The sequence below is a fragment of the Miniopterus schreibersii genome (genome assembly GCF_964146895.1).
Source record: "Miniopterus schreibersii genome assembly, chromosome: 15".
NCBI classification, from domain to species: domain Eukaryota; kingdom Metazoa; phylum Chordata; class Mammalia; order Chiroptera; family Miniopteridae; genus Miniopterus; species Miniopterus schreibersii.
The window spans coordinates 49,534,840-49,559,922 of record NC_138115.1 but is presented as its reverse complement, the minus strand read 5'-3'; the positions used below and the strand labels follow the sequence as shown (position 1 = coordinate 49,559,922).

The following is a 25,083-nucleotide window of genomic DNA, read 5'->3' as shown; positions in this document are numbered from 1 at the left end:
GCTGTGGCAGGGCTGCTGTACAGCCTGAGGCCCTTGAGGGTTAAGGTCCCAGAGAGCCGTGGCTGCCTGTGGAACTTCCCCATCTGCCTGGGCAAGGAGGTGGCGACCAGACCAGACCACTGCATCAGGGAGGGAGACCCAGGAGAGGGCTGCTCAACACTTGCTGTCCCAGTCTGCAAAGACAGTTGTGACATGCCACCCATGGTGTGGGTACCCATAGGAGCAGCTGTGAAAAGACTGGGTTGGCCCAACAATGCAAGCTGGTTAGCAGCACTGGTGGTTCAAGCTCTTGAGAGGGTGGGTTCTAACCCCCTTCCTCTCAAGACCTTGAGCTCCAGCCTCTCCACCTTCATTCTTAAGGTTTGGGGAACCTTGGCCAACAGCCCAGGGTGCTGAGGCCCCAAGGGAGGAGCCCCCAGCGGATAGCGATGCTCACAAGGGATAAATAGAACTTTATTTTAAATAAACATTTGCACTCTGTACACAGCCCCAGCAGACGCAGGGCTCAGTCATCAGCCGACTTGCGCACATCAAAGCTGCCACAGGGCCCACGCAGCAGTTCTGCCAGCAGGGCCAGCAGCTGCCCGTGCTCCTGCTGTACCTCAAAGGGCAGAGCGGCCAGCTCACTGCGCAGGCTCCGCTCCACCATGCGGCCCAGGGCCCGGCGCAGCTCCCTCAGCAGCCGCACAGTGCGCGAGTCACCCTCCAACCTCAGCAGATCACTGTCACTCAGTGAGATGGTGGCCCGGCGCCCATCATCTAGGGAAAAGGAAAAGACCAGGAGCCAAGGTGAGGCCAGGCCCCTGAGGATAGACCAGCCCAAGAGGAGCAGTGAGGGGTGGGAGGTCTGCAGGTACCCACCACGGATGTGGACGTCCCCATCGGTTAGTAGCAGCACAGCCAGTGGGTGCACCTGGGAGGAGTCTCGGACAAAGACACTGCCGTTGGATTTGACAGCCATGAAATATGTCAGCCATCGGCTCCGTAACCGTGTGGCCTCCCTGAGGGATAAAGGCCTGGGTGAGTCCACCCTCCTGGCCCATCCTAGCTGCCCTGCCCAGCCTTGCCTGCCCCCACCCCACCACCACCACCTGTTAATGGTTGACTTGTGCAGCAAGATGTTGCCTGATTTGGTCCTGTATGTGACACTGTTGGGCTTGAACTTGCCCTGCCGGGTCACCTTGCCCTGCCGCACCTGCAGGGGTGACAGAAAAGGGTAAGGAACTGGGGATGGAGAAGGAGGCTGGGGCCTAGCCAGCCCCTCCCCAAGGCAGCACCTGGATAAGGTTGGGGTAGAGACCCGCCATCAGCACGCCCTTCACCAGCTCCTCCTCCTCACTGTACTCGTTGCACTGGGCTGAGGCCAGGGTGCAGTCTGAGGGCTTCCCCACCAGGAAAGCCTCATAAATGTTCTCGGAGAACTGCTTGATTAGTCCTGGGGAGGCAACGTTGGGTGAACCTGGGGCCCCCCTATCCACAGGCTGGGCAGGACAGAAGCCCAGTTCCGGTGGGAGGAGTGGGGTTGGAGACCAGACATAGAACCCCACTGACCATGGATGAAGCGCAGGCTGGGCGCGTACAGCAGGTTCTCCTCCAGGTAGTTCTCACGGGAGCTGCGGTCCTGCCAGCGCAGGACCTCCTCCCAGCCAGCTACAGCCCGCACGAAGGCCAGGTGGTCACTGCCACTGTCATGGCTCAACAGTGCCTTCACCTGGGAGGGGCAGGAGGGTCATGGGAGGAGCTACAAGAGGCTACCTCAGGACAGGAGGTGGTGGAGGGCTGCAAGGGAGTGCCAAAGGGCTGTGGGGAGAGATGGTCTGACCTTGTCCACCTCTGCTCGGTTCTGCAGGCTGCTGCTGAAGGGGTCCCGGGTGAGGCAGGAAACGACCACTAGCAGTGGGTGTAGGCAACGGAATATGGCAGCCAGCACTATGGCCTTGGCCAGCCGGGGGTCGGTGGAGATGTGGGCCAGGCGCTGCCCCAGAGTGGTCAGGTACTCTCGCTGGTCCAGCACCCCTGTAACAGCTCAGCTGTCAGGCCCACCCTTGACAGCCACTCCACAGCCCAGCCTGGCCCTGCCCACTCACCAATCTCCTGGAGCAAGATCACAGCCTCATCCACTGCCTTAATGTTTGGACTGTCCACAGCCTTGGAGAGAAACTCCACCGCCTGCCACAGGAGCACAGCAGGGCTCCCTGTGAGCCTGCACCCAACCTGCCACTCCAAAGGCCAGCCCGCCTCACTACTCCCCAGCCTACCGTCTTCTCAGGCATGTGGATCTTGGCTTGCAGCACCAGGTTCTCGAGGGGTGTGCGCAGGATCTCTGGCACTTGGAATGGGACCATTTTCTCCAGCCGGCTCCGCGGGAACAGGTGGTAAGCAAAGCCTGACTGGCAGCGGCCCGCCCGGCCCCGGCGCTGGATCACATTGGCTCGTGACACCCACACCGTCTCCAGGCAGGACACCTGGGGGAGGGGGCAGGTGAGCAGCAACACAGATGCCACAGGCCTTCCTCGGTGCTCCCCAGTGCCTGGCCATCACCTCACCCCTGAACAGCCCCCCTTCTTTAACAGGGATACTGAGACCCCAGAAGTGTGGCCTTCTCCAGACACACACAGCAGGTTCAAGGCTGATCTGGACTGGGGGCCACCTTGGAACTTGGATTTCTTCCCCCAGGGGCTGGCTGGACCCAGGAGATGGGGTAACACCTTGGTCTTCAGGTCATAGCGTTCCTCCTTGTGCAGACCGCTGTCCACCACATGCACAATGTCATTGATTGTGATGGAGGTCTCAGCAATATTGGTGGCCAAGACAATCTTGCGCACCCCAACTGGTGGCTGCTGGAATATGGCCTTCTGGTCCATCATGGGGATGTTGGAGTGCACTGGTGGGCAGCAAGCACACACTGGTTACAGCACTGCTCTGCCAGAACCCCCATGATGAGGGCAAGGCAAGAATTTTCACCTTTTTTGTGAGAGGCCCAGGTCAAGGTGCTCAGGAAAGGTTGCAAAACCAGCAAAAAGTAGTGCAGTCTGGTCAGAAACCCTGGCCCCTTGAGTCCCAGTTGGGTCAGTCCCCAAGACAGAGGGCAGGAGTGGTGTCTGGGGGCCATGAAGCCCTCCACATGGCTCTCACCTGGCAGGATGAGGTACTTGCTCTCGTGAATGCCCAGGGCTTCTTGTAGGCGCTGCTGCACCCCTTTGATCTCCTGCCAGCCAGGCAGGAAGCAGAGGATCCCACCTGTAAAAGGCCCTGCAGGCATGAGCAGTTGCTCCCAGCACATGAGGTGGGCGGGTGGGGGAGAGAAGGGGAAAGCACCCACCTGGCTCCCCGCGGGCATCAATGTGCAGAACCAGATCAGTCACGAGGTCCAAATCGAGTGCACATTCATCCTCAGACTGGGGTAGGGGGAAGAGAGGCCAGTCACAGCCCCAGGGAGAGGGTTTCAGTGAGGCTGAGGCACCTGACATGTCACCTGCAACCCTCACCACACCCGAATCTTGGAGACCCAATCATTCCATTTCTATAGAGAAAACCAAGGCTTGGGGCAGGTAACTTGCCCTAGGTCACCAAGCCAAGGGGACAGGGAGGAATGGCCTAAAGCCCTGGTGGGATGAAGTGGGCGCATGTCCCCTCACCTCATGATGCCGGTGTCGGTGTGGGTATTGGTGCTTTCCCAGCCTGGCCAGGATGTCCTCCAGGTAGTGTTCCTTAACAGGATACATGAAGCCGGGCACCTTGATGACAGGGCAGCCACCAAAGTAGCGGGAGAAGCGCTCATTATCGCCTGTGGCACTCATGAGCACCAGCCGCAGGGCTGGGTTAAGGCGCTGCAGGCCCTTGAGCAGAATCAGCAGGAAGTCAGTGTTCACGTCCCGCTCATGCACCTCGTCCACGATGACGTGGCTCACACCCTCCAGGCTGGGGTTGCTCTGCAGCTTCCGTAGCAGGATGCCCACAGTGCAGAAGAGCAGGGCCCCGCCCCGGGCTGGAGGCTTGCTTTCCAACCGCACCTGGAACCCCACATTCCGGCGCAGGGAGGGGCCCAGTTCATGGCTGACCCGCTGCGCCACAGATACAGCTGAGATGCGGCGTGGTTGGGTGATGATCACATTGCAGCGGGCACCACGCCCCTCGGTCACGTAGCGTTCCAGTAGCAACTGGGGGATGCGTGTGGTTTTCCCACAGCCCGTGTCCCCGGAGATGACTACCACCGGGTGCTGCTCAATGGCATTGAGGATGGTGTCCCGATGTGGGTCCACAGGGAGCTGGGGGGCCTCCTGCCAAATGGGCCCCCGCCGCCGCCACAGCTCTAGCAGGCTCTGGCTCAAACGCACCTCCTCTACTTCTGACAGGGGCAGGTAGGGCTTGCCTGTGATAGGGTCACTCAGGGGCCCTGAGTCCTTGCCCAAGGGCAAGATGTCATCACTCTGCAGCCGGAGCTCTGGGGAGATCCATGAATTGTCCACAGGGTACTGGGGGACAGGAGAGGCAAACAAAGTGGTGAGCACGAAATACCTCCTTCCTCCTTCGCACCCAGCCCCTCTCCAGGCGATTCACTGGGTCACATGCTGTGGCCCAACCCCTGGGCAGATGACTCAGTTCGTGACAGCCCTAGGACCCTTATGAGCAAGGCTAAGCTTCTCGGGGCAAAGGCGCTCCCAGGCTCTGTCCCCAGTGGGGAAAATAGGGAGTTACTACTGCCTGTTATAGGTAGAAACATTCAGTCTGGAGGAAATGGAGGCAGGCGAGTGGGGACAGGGACATGAGGGGTTCTCTTACATGGTTCAGAAAAGTCTCTATCTTGCGGAGGATGGGCTCAGGCACCTGGATGGTACATGGCCGGCGTTGGGTCTCGCCCAGCTCCCGCAAAGAGGCCAGATTGTACATGGCGTGGGTGAGTGGTTCGTTGTTCCGGTCCACCAGGCCCAGGCTCTGCAGAGGGGACACATGTGACTCTTCTGTACCCATCCCTGTACCTCCTTTATTCTCCAGGCTCTCGTTACCTCTCAACATTGGCTGTATCTAAAATGGGGTTCCCAGAGCCAAACATGCACCAAAGGTTTAGCTGACTATTCAGAGTAAAGCAGGGCCTCTTTCCTGTCTTGCTATGCAAACTAAACCTCTACTGACATAGGTTTAAATCACTAACTTCCCAGGCAGTCATGATGCTAACCCCACTATGGGGCATCTGCTGACCTCCAGATCCTCTTCAAAGGAACTGCCAATGGCAGGCCACGCTGCCTTCACCTTGATGTCGACTGCGCCTTCCATCTTCATCCCAGATAAATGTCTTATTATTCATTTTGGTCACAAAGCCCAGGTTCTCAAGATCTTTTTAGACACCAAGTCTGCCACTCAACAGGCACCGTTTCTCCAGCTTCATGCCATTCAGAATGATGGGCATGTCTCCTGTCAGCTTCACCAAGGTTCTGGCCCACAGTGCTCAAAGGCTGCGCTGACAGAGCCCTTCTAGAGGAACTGTGGGGAAGTCCTGGAAACAGCAGCCACACAGCCTGAGAAGCAAGGGCTGGGACACCAGGTACTTCTGTGCCCAGGCCAAAGGCCTGGCCTGGAAAAGTGGACCAACTTGCCCATGATTGCAGGGAATCCAAGACATCTCCTGCTCACACCAGGGACCCTCCTGGACTCACCTTCAGCTTCTTGCAGGCCAAGGCTGCCGCCTTATTCTCAGCCTCTGCTTTGCGGCGCCCTTTGGCAACAAAGGTCATGGGACAGGGCCAGAGCAGGGTGAGGGTGGACAACTTGGTCTTGGTGCCCACAGTATGAAACTGCATGAGGTTCTAGAGGAAAGAAGAGGAAGATGGTTATAAAAAGGCATTCTCAGAAACCAGACATGGAATTAATCCCCAGCTTAGCAGGTGCCAAGTATCAGCCACGTGAGAAGTGCCACTGCACAGACAGAAGCAAACCCTGTTGGCTTCTCCTCCGGTGCTGTCAATTCATAGCTAAAGATGCCTGAGCAATGCCACTACCTGCCCTCCTCACCCACTGTCCTCTCAGCACCTTCAAGGCAAGCAGGTGTGGTGGCAGCTGTGGGCTGAAGCGGTCAGCGTGTGCTAAACTAGGCACATCCTGGGGAGCAAAGAGGCCTCACACCTGGAGAGCAGCTCTGCTTAACCAAAGCCCCTGGGCCTGGCAGCAAAGATGAAATTCACACCGCAGCAAGACAGCCGCCCACACCACGCCCCTGCCACGCTTGAACATATGGGTCTCCCACTCCCACGGCCCCCAGCCCACTCCGAGCTCCTGTGAGAGTTCCCTTCTGTACTTGCTGCTCCTCCCTCCCACACCTGTAGTTCCCAACCTACCAGGCATGACCAAGCCAGCTCCCCACCCACCCACCCCTCTCGAACTCCCAGCTTACCTTAGCTGTGGAGGACGATGTTGCTATCTGAATCACCTTGGCCAGAAGGTTCTTGGGAAGCGGGAACTGGGTCAAAGCCCTAATAGCACTGTCGTCGTCTGTCATTTCAAGGGAACCCCCCCTGGGAGGACCAAAAGTTTAGGTGAAAAAGCTCTCTCCCCCTAGGGCCAATACCCCTCAGGTTCTGGGAACCTGGAAGCAGGACACTGAGTGGTTACAGCAGGCAGCCAGGAGTCATGAAAAAATGGCAGGCAGGGCATCTCTGCTGGCCTGTGACTCTCACACATCAAAGGGCAGGGGGCAGGCAGAGTGGTTGCTGCGCCTCTGAGGGACCAAGTGTGCACTGGGGATTGGCCATGCTGCTGCTGTGCAAAAGCCCAGCCACACGATCAAGACCACAGCGGCCTCCCCCAACACTGGGCAGACATACTAATGAATAGTGGGCCACACAGGCAGAAACGTGGGGCAGAGGGGGCTCCCAGGGAGCATCCCTCCCATTCCCATGTCAAGGTGCAGTCAGCTTCCCCTGCCTCCAGCTGTACCTGAGTGGGGTGTCCTGCTGGGTCATGGACAGAAAGTCGGTGACATCAATGGTCCCCTCTTCGAGCTCTTCTTCCTCATCTTCCTCTTCCTCTCGGCCCAAGGGGCGGGATAGGCCCCCAGGTCCCCCTGGCCGGATGCCCTCAGGATTCAGCTGCCGCCAGGAAGTGGGTGGCATGGTGGGTTCTGGGCGCCACCAGCTATCAGCGGGAGAGCCAAAGCGGTCGGCTAGCACGCGGTATTTGGCTGCATCAAACAGCTCATTCCGGGGACCCAGCAGACCCCAGCCCTGGGGGGAAAGGGGCGTCGTGAGGGTCCACAGCACCTTCACAGCTCGGCCTGCCTGGAACCTGCCCGGAACCTGCCCAGTTACGTCCTAAGTCCTTCATGTAGGAGCCACGCTTTCCCACTTGTGTTCCTGCCTCAGGCCCTAGTCCAGAACTGGGCATAGAGAGAACCAAAAATATCTAGCTCTGACAGGTGAAAATGACAAGGGAAATTCTCATGCCTATTGGACAAAATGCAAAAACCAATCCCAAACCCCACAGGGCAACAGATACACTCACTAAGTGATCTAAGGAGCCTCAGTGAATAGGACCTGTATAGCCCACACCATAAAACAGATACACCTTCTGACACAGGAGCCCCATGTTCCCCGGGAAGGCTCAGAGGGCACTTCCCTAGAGCCATAAGGAATGTGATGGGCGCCGGCATCACCGAACAGAATCAAAACCAGGGTGAAGTGACTGAGGTACTTGCCTCAGGAAAAAGAATCCTATGCTGGGAACATATTCCAGAAATAACCTGTAACGTTTTTAAAGCCATTTATACAAAAATATTATTTTAAAATGTATTATTGCCTCCCTGTTTTCTAGTGAGAATACCAAACAGAACATCTGCTAAGTCTCTGGTATGTACAAAAGCAACAAGCTGGCCACCCTGAGCATCGGCAGGAGAGGGGAGACCTGGTCCCTGCCCCCCGAGTTCAGAATCTAAGAGGCAGAACAGAAATGCAGGCAACCAGGAGTAAGGAAGAAGGAGCAGAGGACTGAAGCACAGGCTTGGGAGACTCAGGTCCGGAGCTCTAGGAGCACTCTCTGTGGCCCTTGTGTTGCCAGCACCTCACACCAAGCATGAGGGCAGCTCTTACACACATCCGGGGGGGACGGATGGACTGAAACACTGTGGGCAAAGGCATCAGGGAATAAAAGGGCTATGAGGTCCAGAGCATATAAAGAGCTCCTGTGACGCAACAACAAAGAAGTCCAAGCCACTCATCTGAACAATGGGACAAGGGCTTGACTAGATGCTTTTCCAAAGAAGACAGATAGATGGCCACTAAGCAATGAAAAGATGCTCAACATCATCAGTCATAAGGGAAACGCAAGTCAAAACCACGTGAGATACCACCTGGTTCCCATTAGGATGGCGGCCACTACAAAACAGGAAGGAAGGAAAGCAGCATTGGTAAGGATGCGGAAAACCAGAACCCTGTACATTGCTGGTGAGAACGGAAATCGGTGCAGCCACTGTGGAAAACAGGGTGGTGGTGTCTCAAAAAATTAAGACTAGAATTAGCATGTGACCCAGCAATTCCTCTTCTGGGAATGGAAAGCAGGGTCTCGGAGAGATTATTTGTACATCCACGTTAAAGCATCACTGCTCACAGCAGTCAAATGGTAGAGCAACCTGGCGTCCACTGGCGGGTGACGGATAAAACGTCGTCTATCCATACAAGGGACTACTGCTCAGCCTTAAAGAGATGGGAATTCTAACACGTGCTCTAGCACCCATGAACCCTTAAGACATGGTAAGTAAACTAGGCCAGCCACAAAAAGACAAAATATTATGTGATTCCACTTATGTGAGTTACTTAGAAGAGTCAAATTCCCAGAAACAGAAAGCAGAATGGTGGTTGCCAGGATGTGGGGTGAGGAGGAACAGGGTGTCGTCGTTTAATGGGTAGTTTGTTTTGCAGAGATGAGAAAGTCCTGGAGACTGGTTGCACAACAACAATGTGACTGTGCTTAATATTACTGACTTGTATGCTTAAAAATGGTTAAGATGGTAAATTTTAAATTTTGTGTATTTTACCACAATTAAACAAACAAACCAAAAAAGGCTATGAATATAGGAGGGAACAGAGAAGTGGCTGGGGAGGACTGTGACCATGACCTGCGGCTCACGGGCTGGCTTTAAGGTGCCTTCACGCATCCTGGTAGGTAAGAATTAATTTTGAAGCTCGGCACCACTGAAAGCAACCCCTGTCCAACCACTGGGAAGTGAGAGAAGTGACCACCATGCCTCTATTATAAGTAAGAGAGGACTATCTGGCTACAGGGAGAAACCCACATGAAACAGTAGGAGAAGAAAACCAGAAACCAAAGTGGAAGCACACCCAGGGTGCTGCATGTAGGGAGTGCTTTTCATACAGGGCTCCTCTCTGTGGTTTGTGAAACCACAAAGTAGGTAACTATAGTGGGGAAAATCCATTCCCTAGTTGGCTAAACAGCAGGAAAGGAACTATGAGGTGGGAAGGGCTCAGGACAGGTGAGTAGTGGAAAACCCTGTCAACCTCTGCCTGAAAGACCATCAGAGCAAGGGGCAAGGAGTCTCCCAGGAGGGAGGTCTGCATGGCTTGTGCTAGGGGAGGGTCACCTTGAACAGCTGGCAGGCCGCGGCCGCAGCCTGCCGCTCAGCGTCGATCTTCTTGCTGCCATAGCCTTCCACCTCCACGGTCTTGGGCCACTTTATGTGGAGGGTGACTTTCTGGGGAAGAGAAGAGAGGATCAGGCTCCTTGTTTCCCCAGACTGCAAAGTTGTTTCAAATCACAGGGAGACAGGAGAGCACAGCTGTGGCCCTTCCAGCAGCAGAGCTGAGCGCAGGACAGAATCCACCCTTACTATTAACTCCACATAAAGCTATAACTCTCCCATTCTCAAGCCATTCGTCCCACCTCGAGTTGTTTTGTTTCTTCAAAGTGCCATGTTCTAGTCAGAGGGCAAGGTGGAACCCATCTTTATGGTTAAAAATCTTCATTCAGAATGGTTTGCCTGCATGCTTCGGTGGGGCCCAAGGCCTACAAGACTCTAGGAGCAGGAATTCCATCATCAACACCAACCCTCCGCAGTCCGAGTTAGTCTGTGGGGGACCAAAACCAGACCTCGGTGCAGAAGCCTGTGTTACACAAGATGAGGGCTCCTCGCCTCACCTGCCCTGTGTTCCCATCCCCTAATCCAGGCTCTTCTTCAAACCTAACTTTGCTCTGAGATTGTCTCCTGACAGTTTTCAATTCAGAAATGGCCTCCTTGACAAAGAAATCTGAGGGAGAAAAGGGCAGCCAGTCTCTGTCCTGAGTCAGACCGACAGGCTCCTGCCACCAGTGAGTTACCTTTTTCTTCGGTCCATTTGTGTGCACGTAGACCAGTTTGTCCTTTGCATGTGAGATGCCAAGGGCTCTTCCAATCACACTGTTGAGAAGGTTTTTGGGCTGTGGGAACTCTTTTAATAGGTCCCTAGAAGCTAAGAAAACAAGAACAAAAGCATTAAAGCTGGTCTTGTTCTTTTAAAAACTCCATGGGGAGTGTGTCGGGGTAACCCTGGGCTGGATACTGAGGATGCTGGCTCGTGACCCCAAACCACCCAGGAACATCTTAGAAAAAGAGGGAGGGATGGCTTCGGGGTTCACAAGGGAAAGTGGGGCTAGGCCCACTTGCACGATCCTCTTCTGAAGGAGGGCGAATGACCCACATACCACAAAGGGGACCAGCCAGCATCCTCTTCCCACCCAAGTTCCTGATTTCATACGTCAGCTGCAGAAGCCTAGGTGGCAACAAACCCCTATTCTGATGTCTGGAAGAAGGTACTAAACAAAACAAAAATCCACCACACACATAAACTAGACGATGCAAACTAGATCAAGACGATGCAAGGCCCCTCCTAAAATAAAAAGTATTGGCTCCAGAGTCTGAATACCAGGCCCCAGCATCCTGCAAAAGGCTTCCCTAGAGTCAGATGATGTGTACGGACACTGATTAGAGACCTCTGTAGCCGAGACACAGGCGTGAGCTATTCCTTTCCCAAGTTCCCTGGAGTTGAGTATTGGGAGGAGGCATCAGACACCAAGTTTTTTTACTTGGATCAATCCAAGAGCACAAAGGAATGAGAAGACCACCTAGAGATAGCTTGTGCCAGACACTGGGCTTAGCCAGAAGGAGAAGTCTGCTGGGAACAGCTAAAAATACAAGGGCAGGCCCCAAAGCATAAGAGTTGCCCTCCAAGAAATCCATGGTCAGAGACCAGAAGAGATGGGAAGCCTTTCCGTTCTCCACCCAGTCTCTGGCATTATATTCACCTTGAAACCAGCTCCAAAAAGGGACTTCAGGGGGAGAGGGGGTGGATATACACACGTGCACCTGCATGAGTCAATCATAAATCACCTGGGGAGTTTTTCCATAGCACTGGACAGACCCTGATCCCCACAGGGCACCTGAGAATGGTGGCGATGCTGGGGAAGGCTCTGTACTTTGAAAAAGCTCCTCCAGGAGATCTGATGTAACCCTGCCAACTGAGTTGAGACTGCTTCCTTGGAATAGACTCCTGTGCCAACTGGCCAAGTGGGAGGGTTCTGTCTGACTCTGGCTCCCTCTAAATGATACCTTGTAAAAGAACCAAGAATCAAGCAGTCAAGAAACAGTACTAAGTAGATTCAAAAGGGTTTGATCCCATGGAGGGACCTAGAGTTAAGCAGCCCACTAGACCCACAGGTATCAACACAGACGTGCACTGATGACCCCCTTCAGCTCTAGTGGGCACGCAGAGCTCAGCTCTCTCAGTCCTTCCCTTTTTTTAAATCCTCACCTGGGGATATTTTTTTCATTGCATTTCAGAGACAGTGGAAGGGAGAGAACCCTCGATGGGAGAAAAACACATCCACTGGGTGTTCCCCACACGCCCGGACCAGGGCCAGGCCGGAGGTCGAGCCTGCAATCAAGGTACAAGTCCCTTGGTCGGAACTAAACCCGGGACCCTTTAGTCGGCCGGGCAACGCTCTAACCACCGGGCAAACTGGCCAGGGCTCTCTATCGTGCCTCGATGGGCAGGGATGCTCACCAGTTCACTCCCTGCACGGTCGGAGGGCACAGCGCTGGGCCCCCAGAGCGACCGTCTGAGCCCCTGAGCGCCAGGCGCGCTCGGGCCCCTCCCGCGCCGGCGAGGACGCGCCTACCCCGCCGCTCTAGTCCTCGGCCCCGGCCCCGCAGGAGGCGGGCGTCCACCCGCCCTCTCCCACGCCCCCCGGTCCCCGCCGGGCGCAGGCGCTCGGGTCCCGCGGGCCGGGCCACGCTGAGCTTCACTACAGCCGCGGGCTGCGGCCCGGCGGGTGGCGGTCCGGCCGCTGTCGGAGGGGCCCAGCCCGCCGGGTCGGTGGGGCCCGCGCCCTAGCTCTGCCGCCCCAGGAGTCAAGGGCGTCGCGGCCCGGCCGCCCTCACCGTTCACCATGCCGCCGTCGCCCTCCGCGGGCCCGCAGGGGGCCACGCCGGCCTCGGCCTCCGCCGCCTCCTTGGTGCGGTCGGGACGGGCGCAGCCTGACGAGAAGCCGCGCGAGCGTCCCTGTCGCCCGGTGGCACGGGGACCGGTTGGCGGCAGACGCGAAGAGACGCCGGCGGCCAAGGCCATGAACCTCCTGGCGGCCGCCATCGCTCTCCCGCCGGCCCCCGCGGACCCGGAGCGGGGCTGGGACGGCGCGGAGGGCGGGGCGGGCGGCCCGCGCGCGCCCCCTGCCGGACGGGCGGACCGGGCGGAGCCGAGACCGCCCAGCGAGCGGCCGGCTCCCGCCTCCCCCGCCCAGGGCCTCCGCGCCCGGGCTCGGCCCTGCCGAAATCACTCCCACGGACTCGTCCCTGGATCCTGGCCAGGCAGGGGCCGTGGGGTTTTCTGGGAAACTGTGCAGGCCTGAGCTCAGTACTCAGCCTAGGAAACGAAGCACCCTCCCGGTCCTGCCCAGGGCTCATAAATACCTCTCCCTGCCCTGGCAAGTCGCGCAGAATGGCTTACAAAGGAAACCTGGGGAAGGATCTGGAGCCACAGCAGGGAGACCTCTTGAACATAAGCAGACCACGTTTATTCCCCACGGCTGGAGTCAGAGGTGAAAAATGCCCGACTTGGGCACATGCCCAACACTGAGCTGGTCCAGTAGTGGGAGTGTGAAGCTGCCCTCCCTTACTTGTTTGAAAGCCAGATGGGATTCAGTTTCCAAACTACTATACCTGGGTTCTGGCCAGGCTCACTCCTCTTCTGCCTGTTATGGCACCGAGGAGCAGGGCTTTGGGTCAGCTGGGAATCGCACTGACTCTGCAGGCCGAGGCAGTGACAATGACAGCAAGGGGTAGCCTCAGTCGCTTGGAAGAAGGTCTTGGTCAGAGGTTGGCAGGGCAGTTGGGGGTAAGCTGGGAGGGAGGGTTTTGGTTTTTAATTCTAGATCTGACACTGGTGATCCCCTGGAGAGGTTATTAAAACATTGTTAGGAGCCACCCCGTTTCTTATTCATTAGGTCTGGAGTGGGGCCCGAGAACCTGCCTTTTTAACAAGTTCCCAACACTGTGAGAACTGCTGGCCTATGGCAAGAACATGGGCTCTGAGTACTAATACTTGGGCTTAGTCCCAACTTTACCACTTGCCAGCTGTGAACCATGGGCAATGTCACCAATTAGGAAAATCAGGACCAACTTACCCTTGGCATGGCTGTGGTTAGCATAAAATGTGCATGTTTGGAAGGCAGTTTTGCAGAGTGCTCTGTTGGAGAAGACCCTGCCCTCTGAGGTCTGAGACAGACCCAGGGCAGGATGGGGGAGCGTCACCTCCCGCTCTTCCACTCCCCCTCTATTGGTTTTTACCAGGAAAGGGGCAGAAGGAAAGGCAGCCTTGGCAATAATAATTTGACCTCATGAGGGGACACGACCATCTGTATCAACCCCCCTGCCCAGATCATCCGCACTGGGATGGCAAAACCCTTGGGGCACATGATTCTCCAACGGCTTTTAATTTGGCCAAGTGGCACTTTAATTTGCCAAAAACTGAGGCATCTACCCAGCTTCAGGAGTTTTCAAGGGTTATTAGGGGCCCAAATTCTTTCAAAAGAATCCAGAAGCTTACCAAATCATCTAGTGGCAGCAGGGGCTGAGACCAAATTTTGAAAACTGTGATGTCTGAAAGCTGAAGGCAACAGCCTAGACAGAAAGACTGCATCTGGAAAGTAGGACCTGGGCCCATCTCGGTGCTTCAGGAAGCCCTCAGTACAGCACTCTGCTCAGACAGCCACTTAGCTGGCTAAGGTGGAAATGCTATGGTTCCATGGATCTGCTTCCAAAGGGGCCAAAATGGAGGGACTGGCTATGAGTTGTTCATTGTTCAAGCTGGGTAACAGGTACATGGGGGTTCTTCATAACACCATTTTCTCTATTTGAGAAAACATTTCAAACAGATGTTTGAAATTTTATCTTAAATTAATTGGTTCTCAGGGTGCTCCTTGTCCCTTTCTCCTGTTTCACTTACTTCCCCTGGGCTCTAACAACTGGTGTCATCTTGAGCAAATATTTCACCCCTACAAACCGCATTGCCTCTTGTAAAATGAGGATAACTCTTAGACCAGTGCTTGGAACTCTTCTGGTTCCGTGATCTTCTCCCCCTTGATCTAGAGCAGGGGTGGCCTGACTATAGCCGGCAGATCAAATCTGCCCACTGCCTGTTTTCATAAATAAAGTTTTACTGGAGCACAGTCATGCTCGTTCCTTTATGTATTATCTATTCCCGCTTTCATGCTGTAATGGCAGAGTGAAGTAGCTGCGAGGGAATCCATATGGCCCTCAAAGCCTAGAGTATTTACTCTGACCCTCAAAGCAAGTTTGCCAACTCCTGCTTTGGGACCTTAAAGAGAGCGTGTAGCATGCCCCCTCCTTCCCACCAACATTAATAAGCCTTCTCCTCCACTCTCCATTCATTGGGGAGAGAGTATAGGCTCCTCTGCCTATGAAAAGAGAAGTTCTAAAAAAAAGGAAAGGTTACTGGCTCAGAGGTCTCACCATTCACTTCTGGATCAAGCGTATCATCTGGTACCAACTGCCAGCAGCATGGAATTAGGTGTAAAGGATCTGCTGAATGGAGGATGTCTTAGGATCCTAAACTCTGGGGGCCCCAGGAAAAACCAACAGGAGGAAGCCTAAGACAGTCCAGACTTTGAGCAGACCAGAGAATTTCTAGAGGGGAACTGAGAGGGACCACCAACACCTGAAGCAACCGGAGGTCTTGGCCAACGTCTACCAATGGACTCAACCAGAGTTAGATACTTTATGGATAGTCAAAACGGCAAGAAATGGTCCACGTGGTTGGCAACAAGAAAGGTAAGGGGACCTACAGGGGCTGGGTGGCCACCCTACCCATCCTCATGGCTTTCTTATTCACATAAGTAAGGCACACGGTGCAGAGGACACATCTGCGTGAGAGAATGGACAGGGGAGACCAGCCCTGTGACCCCCAGGATCCTGCCAGCAGTATTCGCCCATGGTGCTTTCCAGAGCTCTGAGTCTCCGATCCGCGTGGGTGGAGAAGAATCGCAAGGGAGGCTTACAGGTGAGTTTCTCTGTTTTCTCACCCTTTACCTTGGAAAGCGGCCTTGGTCAGAGGGGGCAGTAGAGGGAGGGGTAGATTGGGAAAGAAGATGATAGTTTTCTCCAATCCCAAATCTGACTCTGAGGGGCACTGTGACCTATTCAAGTGACTGGGATCTTGAGCGCTGTTTTGCTATCTGAACACCAGAGAGACTGTATCTGCCATGCCCTTCCTTCCTAAGGGCAAAGGCACCGGTGAAGCCTCTAGGGAACCAGGAACATGGCAGAAAGGTCCCAGTCATATGCAGACTAAGAAGTCTGTTGCTTCTGTGATTAAGAAACAGAGACAAGAACCCTTTCTCTAGCTTGAGAGAGAGGGAGGGAGGGAGGGAAAGAGAGAGAAGGAGAGAGAGGGAGAGATACACACCCCCACGGATGCCTTCTGGAGGCACAGCTGTGAGGAGACAGTCGGGCTCAGGGTCTGCTCTCCCCTGGGGAAGACAGAGTGGGGCCACTGGGCTGCCCTCCCCAGGGCAGCGACCTTCCCCTCTGCATGTGCTCAAGGAGGCACGGCCTGTCCATGCGGCCTGCTCAGTCCCAACTAACCAGCTTTAAGCTTAGCCAAAGCACACCTGCCACTCTCAGAGCCACTCACCTGCCATGTTGGAAATGTTAACGTTCAGCCTTTTCGAGTTACAGGGCATTTTAAGAAAGAAAAAAAAAAGGGCAATCAACTCTTGTTTTGGCAACGGTAAGGGGTGGCATTTCTTTCATACCTAAGTCAACGGTCAAAGGGGCTGGAAGTACTTCTTTCTAGACTGCTGTCCGCAGTCAGGGCCCCTGCGGCAGGAGGGCAGTGCATGTGCCAACCACTTGGGCATGTGCTTTGTGCTCCCCGCACCCTTCCTGAGCTCTTTACAAAGCACTTTACAGACAGAGCCTAAAGGAGGCATGCTGTCTCCACGTGAGGCAGACTCCATGACCGGAAATGGTGTTCTTCCGCTGGGCACCTGGGGGGGGGTGTGAACAAGCAGCCAATGGGGCAGACAAGGGCAGCTGGCAGGACTGGTCTTAGCAGACCTGGAAAAGAGCTCACGGGCAGAGGTGCTGCCCTGGGTCCTATTACTAGGCCTGCCTTGGGTATCAGTGGGACCTGAGGTGAGCTGTCACCTGTGGGGGGCTCTGACATTCTCCCCAATCAAAAGGGGAGCCTACCTTGCCAAATGGACTGAAAGGCAGATTTTACTGTCAGTAAAGTGCTTTGAGGGGCTGGGGAAGTGATTGCCAGGCATCCCCAAAGTCTCTAAGAGGAAGGGCCCTGGGCCAAGTTGGGGTTCCCTGCTCTGGCCCTACTGTGAGCACCCTGCACTCTCTAGGCCACCTGAGCTAGGGGCTGCCTAGGAAATCTAAACCCTCCAGGCTGCTCGGCATCCAGACTGAGTTTAGGCTTCACTCCTGCTCACACAAGGAGGCCAATGAGACCGTAGGGTCTAAGCCACGTGGCCAAGGATCATGAACTAACCCAAACCTTTCCAAATGATCTCACCTAGAGGGCTTCAACTGGTCTGTTAGCCCCACTTCTCCTCACTCCCTTTCCGGAGGCCCGTGCCCTGGCACCTGGCTCCCACAGCTGCCCGCCTCCCCACAGACTCTGGATCAGGCTGGTGCTGGAGGCAAGGTTCCTCCCTTACCTCGAGAGATGGTCCCTCCAGGGGCAGGGTTGACACACATGGGTGGAAGGCGGGGTGGGGGAAGTTTGCACTGACGCTGCCTGTGCTGGGCCCGATCTGGAGAAAGAGAGAGGGCATCAGGATGGTACATTCTCACCCCTTAGTTAGAAACCCCAGGACTGACTCACCCCAGAGCATATGTGAGGGGCTCTGGGCAGCAGGGTTGCTGGACGATATCTGGAGCCAGTCCCAGGTTCTGGGAACAGTGTCACCAGTGCCACACCACTGCCAGACAGTTGCCTTTTATAGATGTGATGTGTGACAGCCTTGTAGAGATCCCTCCTTGGCTCTCAAAAAAGCGCCCCAACTCTTCTGTTCCCTTAGATCCCTCTATGAGTTTAATGCCCATCCCATGCACTTCTCCCTAGCGTTAAGTTGTGAGGATGAGGCAGGACAACAGAGGAAAACCAGATAGCCATGTACCATGTAAATCCTCTGGGTTCTTCCACCTACCTGTCTTCCACTATGGTCATCATCCCTAAATCTGCTCTGGGCTCTCCCGATGGCCACTTCAGCCACCAGATCTCAAAGCACTCTTTCCCTCTAAGAACTGGGCAAGAGGGGCCAGTTGACTGTTGGGTCCTCCCTGAGAGCCAAGACCAGATCCACACTTAGCAGCCTCCTCCCTCTTTCTAAAAGTTAGTGGTTTCCATTTCAAATATCTCCATTCAACTGGAGACTAAATACTGCCTATCGGGTGACCTTTGGAGTACATTTTAAGAAGCTGCAAAAATCTGCTTTCCATGAACTAAAATCAGGACCCCACTGAGCCTTCTATAGGTAAGAAGGACTGAGGGTCTTTAAACCCGCTAAATGGTGAAAACATCAGAGACTCACTGGTCTGGGGAAAGGTGCAGGAGCTCTTGGCTCTCTTTGCCCCACTGGTTTTGGTTTCAAACAAGAGGCAGGAGAGGAGCAGGGACACACTACCCTCCACATTTGAGAAAGAGCCTGTTCTGCTATATTGATGCCCACTTCTGTAAAGTAAGTTAGTGCCCCACAGCTGGTACACAGAAGGATGAATCAGCAAAGCACAGGAACCCCCGCTTCAAATGTAATTCTTCTAAGGTGAGGACGCAGAAAATGCAGGAGTGGAATTACAGTTCTCAGCAGGAAAAGTAAAAGCCCTTTCAGCCCCATTTTTCCAAAATTAAAATGGAGTGTCCGTAGAGAACAAAGGCGGTAGATACAATTTTCTCAACATTTCAGTATTTTTAGATTTTCATAATAAAAGCTGGGGAAGAGCAAGTCTTTGCACTCAGGTCCTCTGCCCCCACACTCCCAGCAGCGCACCCCGCAGCGTGGATCCGCCCCTCCCTGCGCTGCCTGGGCCCCTGCGGCCCGTTCTCACTGCATCGCCCGCGCACTTGTAGCATCCACTGAGCTGCCTGCCCCGGTGGCCACAGCGTCTTCCCAGGCACCAGTGATCATTTCTGTCCTGCTCCGGTCATAAAGCTGTGGATGTACTGCCTCAACTCTACTTTCCCACAGGCCCTCTTACATTACAGGTGTGTGCTTTTGCAGAAAACACATGTAGTAGTGTTAGAGCAGAAAGGCCTGCAGGGGCGTCCGGAACAAAGGGCCTTGGATCAAGGTTTATCTTCAGCCTCTGCCTGAAGCTAAGGCTGGAATCGACCAGCTCACCCTCTCCATTCCTCTTTGAAGAGGGTTCCTAATTCATATCCAGGATGCTAGGTTTAAAAAAGAAGAAATGATTGGATGATTACTGATGATCTCATTAAACATTTTCAGTAATTGGGGCAAAGTTGTTTTAATCCCAAAACAACCTCATCGAGCCCTCTCTGACCACCGCTGCTCCAGCGTTTTTCAGTTGTGTCCTGCCTGTAAAAGACTCAGCTTGCTCTTTGTGGCCTGATTCTGATGTCTTCACAGCCGAGAGACAAGACACCTGTGTTAAGGTGCTGGCAAAGGCAATAACAGGTCACCTTCCAGGTACATAAACATTCCAGTTGGGAAGTGTTGACAGCTTGGTGGAATTACACAATAGCAAAGAGTTGGCACAGGGAACTGCTGTGGCCATCACCATCAGAACCACCAATGGCCCACCCCACAGAGATGGGAGGCCCCTGAGTACCAGGAAGTATCTCTGAAACAGCTGTCTCCACCCCAGGGTCCCATATGCAGCAGATGCTCCATCAAGCAGCCACACAGCGCAACGCATGCTGAGACCAACCACCACCCTCCAGCAAAACATTGGCTACAGTCTGCACCCCAAATAAATCCAACCATTCACATTTATCAAGTCTAGGGGCTGGGGACCAACCACAGCCAAGTGCTTTTCTACATCATCTCTAGTCTTCACTATACCCCTGAAAATAGGGGCTGGGCAACAGGATCAATCGGCTAACACCTTTCTACTGTTAGTGGGGACCAGATTCGACCCCCAGCCAGGTTGACTGGGAAGCCCCCAAGGCTCACACCACTTTACACTTCCTTCCTCTCAAGGTTCATGACACTCTAGGGAACTCATAACCTCATCATGAAGAACAAAGAAACAGAAAAACTCCATAAGAGTCCAGCTGGTGTGGCTCAGGTGGTTGAGCATGATCCTGTGAACCGAAAGGTTGCCGGTTTGATTCTTGGTCAGGGCACATACCCAAATTGTGGGTTTGATCCCTGGTCAGGGCACGTACAGAAGGCAGCCAATCGACATTTCTCCCTCTCTCTCTCTCCCTTCCTCTCTCTAAGCATGTCCTCAGGTAAGGATTAAATAAATAAATAAAGCATTAAAAATACCTCTGTAAGAGATAAATAACACTCTATATAACAATAAAAGTATTACAAGGCCATACGTGACCAAAATGCCAAGGTCATGATGCAAACCACAAGTGATTCCAGCATTCAGGAGACAAGACAGGGCACTCAGCCTTATAGTCAGGTAACTGAGAAAAGATAGGTTTCCCTGAAGTAAAATATTCACGGTAGCAATTAATGGTTTTCCCTGAGACCCTCCAAGCATCAAGTGGTTGTTGGTAAGAATACAACACTTACCTGTGTGGAGAGCAAGGCCCCAAATGAGACTGTACTAAGTCCCGGAGCTACTTAATTGCTAACACAGATTGCGAGTTTACCAGGTGTCAAGCCCTATTCTAAGCTCTTTACATGCATTAGTTCATCTGATCCTTGGAACACCCCTATGATGTGGCCCACTTAGATCTTGAGGGAATAGAGGCAGAGAGGCTCAGTCATCTGCTCTGACCTCCTCTGTGAGGGGCAGAACTGCGGCGTGAACAGGTATCTGGGTCCAGAGCTTTTGCTCAGTGAGCCTGCACTGGCTCCCTCTAAACTGGGTGCTAACAATGTCACCCTAATGGAAAGCCTCCATAGCCTAGAAAGTCAAATGACAAACGCTACAAAGGAGTTTTAGAGGCCTGGGCAAGGGGTGGCACAGGTCGTGAGCACCATGCAAGAGAAAGGCTGAGGAAAAGCTCTGGAAAGTCACTCTAAGTGATCCAAGGACAACACGGGTGAGGGTTTTCACAGCCTTCACAGCTGCCCATCACAGGGAGGAAGGGCCTGAGGCCACCAGCACAGTGACCTTCTTACCTTTTCTGAATGAGTCCAGGCTGAACATTTCTGGCCAGGAGGGAAAGCTGGAATCCTAAAAAGAAGGATGGCCGAGAGGCCATGGTTAATATTCCCAGTCCAGGAACCCCCCGAGAAGACTTCAGTAACACAGAGAGCACTGTCCAGGAGACAAGGAAAATGGGGTCCATCACCGAAGAGCCCCAACTGCTGCTCCCTGTCTTGAGGATGGAAGGGCCATCTCCATGTTACAGTGATTAATTACATCTTTGTTTCTTTCTAATTGCGAGCTTTCTTCTTGCCTCTGTCCTACAAGTCCTAGACCCTGCTCAGCAGAAGGCAATGCTTTTCATCCCGAGAGACACAGGTTTCCATCGCATCAGATACCTGCAGTGTTCCTGGGACTTCTAGGAGGAAGTGAAATTCTACATGGACCCCTTTCTCCCACAGCACCAGGAAATCGCATTGATGGCTACCTTACCTTAAGTTCAAACTGGTTTACTGGGCTTTCACAAAACCTCGTCATGTCTCTGGGGATGGGACGGGACTGACAGTATCAAAGAATAACTAAATAGTGATTCAAAATTAAAGCTTCTCACAGAGGAGTCTCTATGAGACGGCGAACGTTAAGTTACAGGTTCAATTGTTGGCCCTGGCCACTGTGGCTCAGTTGGCTGGAGCGTCACTCCATGTGCCAGAAGGTCATGGGTTCGATTCCGGGTCAGGGCACATACCTAGGTTGTGGGTTTTCTTTCTCTCTTTCTTCCTCCTTCTCTAAAAACAAACAAACAAACAAACAAAGTTTAATTGTTGGCAAAACATTTTGTTGCATTTTGCTCATCAGTGCATTTAACTGAGGAATCTACCTAGAGACTTGAAAAAAACAAACAAGTAGCACCTCTGGTTTAACAATTTCATTTCAAAAAGCACTCAAACTCAAAATTACAGATGTTTTTAATAATTCAGTATTCTTGGGTTGGTGCAGTATGATTATGTGGCCTTAGTTTAAAAACAGCTACACAGTGCTCCAGCAAATCATGATAGTATCAGTATTCCTAGGAGTCTAATGGGACCTACGCTCCTGCTCCTGACCACCGTTCTCTCTCATTCTCAAATCATGGGGCAGTGGGGGTGGAGGGCTGACCTGGGGCCGAATCTCTCAGGTCCATAGCAGGTCTGCCCTGATGACCTCCTCTCCCCAAGAGATGCCGGAAATTTCAGCCGATGGGATATGGTAGCTCAGAGAGAAAACTTCAATACAATATCAACAATGATTCAATTTACTTTAAGAAATTACATTCCACAGGCCCCTTCTATCCAAAATAAAGGAAAAAAGGTGTAATTTGAGATTCTAATTTTAAAGAAAATCTGAATATTAAAAAATCTAAAACATCTAAGTGATTAAGAAACAATACGCTTGCTAAGAAATTATAAGCTAATTTGCTTGTAAGTAGACTTCTGGTTTTGCTTTTGAAAAGTCCCTGGTCCCCTCCATGCCAACACTAACTCACATAACATATCATAACTAACTCTACTCAAGTATCAGTCCAAAAAATATAGTATGATATTCAAGATAGGCTCTTTTTTAAAAAATTGATTTTAGAGACAGAAAGAGGAAGGAAGAGAGAGAGAGAGAGACATAGATTTGTTGTTCCACTTATTTATGCATTCATTGGTTGATTCTTGTATGCGCCCTCACTGGGGAATGAACCTGTAACCTTGGTGTATCGGGACGACACTGAGCTACCTGGCCAGGGCTCAAGATAGGATCTTTTATTAGAGATATTTTACAGAGCTCTAGAAAATTTCATTGAGATAAAAAAGAAAGCTGCCTTCCTTGTTGGAAATCTTTACGGTTCAGTGTTTCTCTTAAATAATTTAGAGGTAAGTAAAATAATATTACATCAAGTTTTCTTGCACAATGAAACACTACTTGACTCCAGGTAGAGTTGCTATGGAATGACTCAAGGATAGAGAGCTTCCATACTGACTAATTAAAAATGATACCTTCTTCCAAAACAGTCACAAATGAATTTAATACATGCCCTTTGCTTTACAGTGTGGCTGAGCATGAGACCACCACTGCTTTGTGTGCGTTAACTAAATCAACTTACCTTACCAGAGCAGTGAAAATCTCAGATTTTGTAGGCTTTTGAATTGGAGCTGAATTCTCTCCCTGCTACTCCTCATCACGAGGCTGGGCCTCCTCCTGGGAAATACAATGCTGGGTCACTAAAGAGATGGCCCTCTCGGGGAAAGAAAGTTGCTCCCGGATCAGTTAAATTCATTTACTAACTCTGACAAGGACAAGTTTTGTTAGTGGCATGAAATACACACACTGGACACACTGGCCTCACTTCAGGACCTGCAGTGACCCACTCTAGACTCACCAAATTGTGAGCTGCCCTACGTCAGCACCTCTGAGATACCAAGGGAGAGATCTCCTGGCAGAGGAGCCTGTAGTTCTGAAAGCATTTTCTCCAAGCCCAGAGCTCGGCCTGCTGTAGTTTTGAGTTCCGCTCCCATCATGACTAAGGTTCACCTAAGGCAGGTAAAGCAGCTCTTCCAGTTTAGGAAAATAACTAGAAGTTGAACACCATTTTCAGAGTTTACAAAGGACTTCTATGGGTGTTATCTCACTTAATCTCTACAACTACCCAGTGAGGTAGGAATTCTTTCCCAGAGGTTACACAACTTGCCCAAGATCCCACAGCTGCCTCGGGGCAGAATGTAAATCTGTGGTTAGGGACTGAGCTCCGAAGCTTTCCTGGCTCATACTCCATTACTTCTCTATGTGCTGTGGCCCAGACGGACCATGGGCCAGTCTTTGCAATAACACTTCAAAAGTTGAAAGGGGCAAGAAGTGTCTAACTGATCAACTGTGGACCACAGCTACACAAGTTAAAACACATGGAAAGTAAATACCTTTTGAAGGTAAAGAGACACCCTTTATGGTTGAAAAAAATTCAGCAAAGAATGTATTTACTTAGCACCTTAAACAGCTACACAAAAAGCACTATCCCAAATCCTAAAAACTATACCAAAGGAGGCCTCCTGGAAACTCCAAAACTCCAAGATGTAAGTGTAAATTATAAGATGTGGTCAACACCCACAATGACAGTGGGATTACTGCCTTCACAGAAACTGCAAAGGAAACTACCAGACAATGTCTCATTTACTCCGGCCAGTAAGTTGCGACCAAAAACTGGTTGAGAGTCTGCAAGTGGCCATCTGCGGCCCACCTGCAGCAGTGTCTGGCAAGCCCCTGTGGACTGGGGGTGCAAAGTGGGACCACCTCTGCCTTGCAAAATCACAAAGTGACGAATGCTGCTACAAGAGGACTAGCTAGACAGCGTGCTGACGCCATACTCCTGGCTTGGGATTCTGAGGACCCCTGAGACTCCAGTTCATTGCAAACAAAGAACCCAGCATGCATGAGGTCTTCCCCTGCGAAATGGCACAAGGCACCACCGCAAACAAAGAACACCTCACCCCTTGGCCTCCCCCAGTGACAAGGTCGGTGCAAAAGGGGGCAAGCCAGGGGGGCCAGATTGCACCAGGCCTCCCTTTGGACGATCGGCCCAGGCCGAACGGGGGGCAAACAAAGGTCCCAGGGCACTCCAGGGGCTTTCTCCAGGCCCTGCCTCGGGAAACGGAGCATCCCCAGAGGCGGAGGCGTCGTTGCGCCAATGAAGCGGCCTCTCCCGCGGCCCCAGCGGAGCCCCTGGCTACCAAGCGGGCCCCAGCGGACCTGTCTGGCCCCCGCCCCCGCCCCGGCTCCATGGCAACGGCAGGCCGAGGCCTGGCTGCCCACGGCTCGGCCCGGCCGGCTTCCCGGGCAGGCCTAGGATGCCCGGCCTGCTCCTCGGGCCCGCCCGCTTCTCCGCCCCACTCTCCGCCAAGCCGGCGGTCGGACTCGGACCCCTCCTCGCGCCGATCATCCCCAGCCGCGGCAAGCTCCTCGAGGGGACACGAAAGGGGAGAATAAAAAGCCCAATTCACCTGTTGTTACAGATGTGAAACAAGCCTCGGTGCACCGCGCATGAGCCGCGGGCCCCCCCAACCACGGCGGGACTACAACTCCCACCAGCGGCGGCGCGGCCACTTCCGGGTCCCAAAGCGGAAGTCCCGCCGGCAGCCCGGGCGCTCCCAGCCTCGCGACTCGGGCCCCGCCTCCCGCGGCCGACCCTGCGTCTCCGCGGACCTCGAGCGGGTCCCCCTCTTGGGCCTCGCTGAGGTAGCCAGAGGCTCACGCCGGAGAACGGCCAACCCGCG

General features: G+C 53.4%; 1 protein-coding gene across 16 annotated transcripts; it reads right to left on the bottom strand.

The window, feature by feature from the left end:
- Positions 1-435: 435 nt before the first annotated feature.
- On the bottom strand, positions 436-24,899 carry DHX30 (DExH-box helicase 30). 16 transcript variants are annotated; one of them, XM_081160594.1, is made up of 24 exons: positions 24,811-24,899; positions 22,923-23,017; positions 21,543-21,582; positions 20,830-20,884; positions 17,224-17,319; positions 16,188-16,216; positions 10,321-10,451; positions 9,587-9,697; positions 6,931-7,128; positions 6,389-6,509; positions 5,655-5,804; positions 4,783-4,935; positions 3,639-4,475; positions 3,323-3,398; positions 3,136-3,240; positions 2,709-2,884; positions 2,259-2,465; positions 2,088-2,169; positions 1,823-2,016; positions 1,552-1,711; positions 1,278-1,435; positions 1,092-1,195; positions 862-1,001; positions 436-759 (listed from the first exon to the last, which is right to left on the bottom strand). In XM_081160594.1, the coding sequence occupies exons 8-24, from the start codon at positions 9,646-9,648 to the stop codon at positions 506-508; spliced, it is 3,177 nt and encodes a 1,058-aa protein (XP_081016720.1). In that variant the 5' UTR covers positions 9,649-9,697; positions 10,321-10,451; positions 16,188-16,216; positions 17,224-17,319; positions 20,830-20,884; positions 21,543-21,582; positions 22,923-23,017; positions 24,811-24,899; the 3' UTR covers positions 436-505. The 16 variants fall into 16 exon arrangements, 15 of the variants coding, with proteins under 15 accessions (XP_081016720.1, XP_081016717.1, XP_081016723.1 ...); XM_081160591.1 differs by having other exon boundaries at positions 6,931-7,217; positions 24,811-24,882; XM_081160597.1 differs by lacking the exon at positions 21,543-21,582 and adding an exon at positions 13,196-13,375 and having other exon boundaries at positions 6,931-7,217; positions 24,811-24,882.
- Positions 24,900-25,083: the final 184 nt, after the last annotated feature.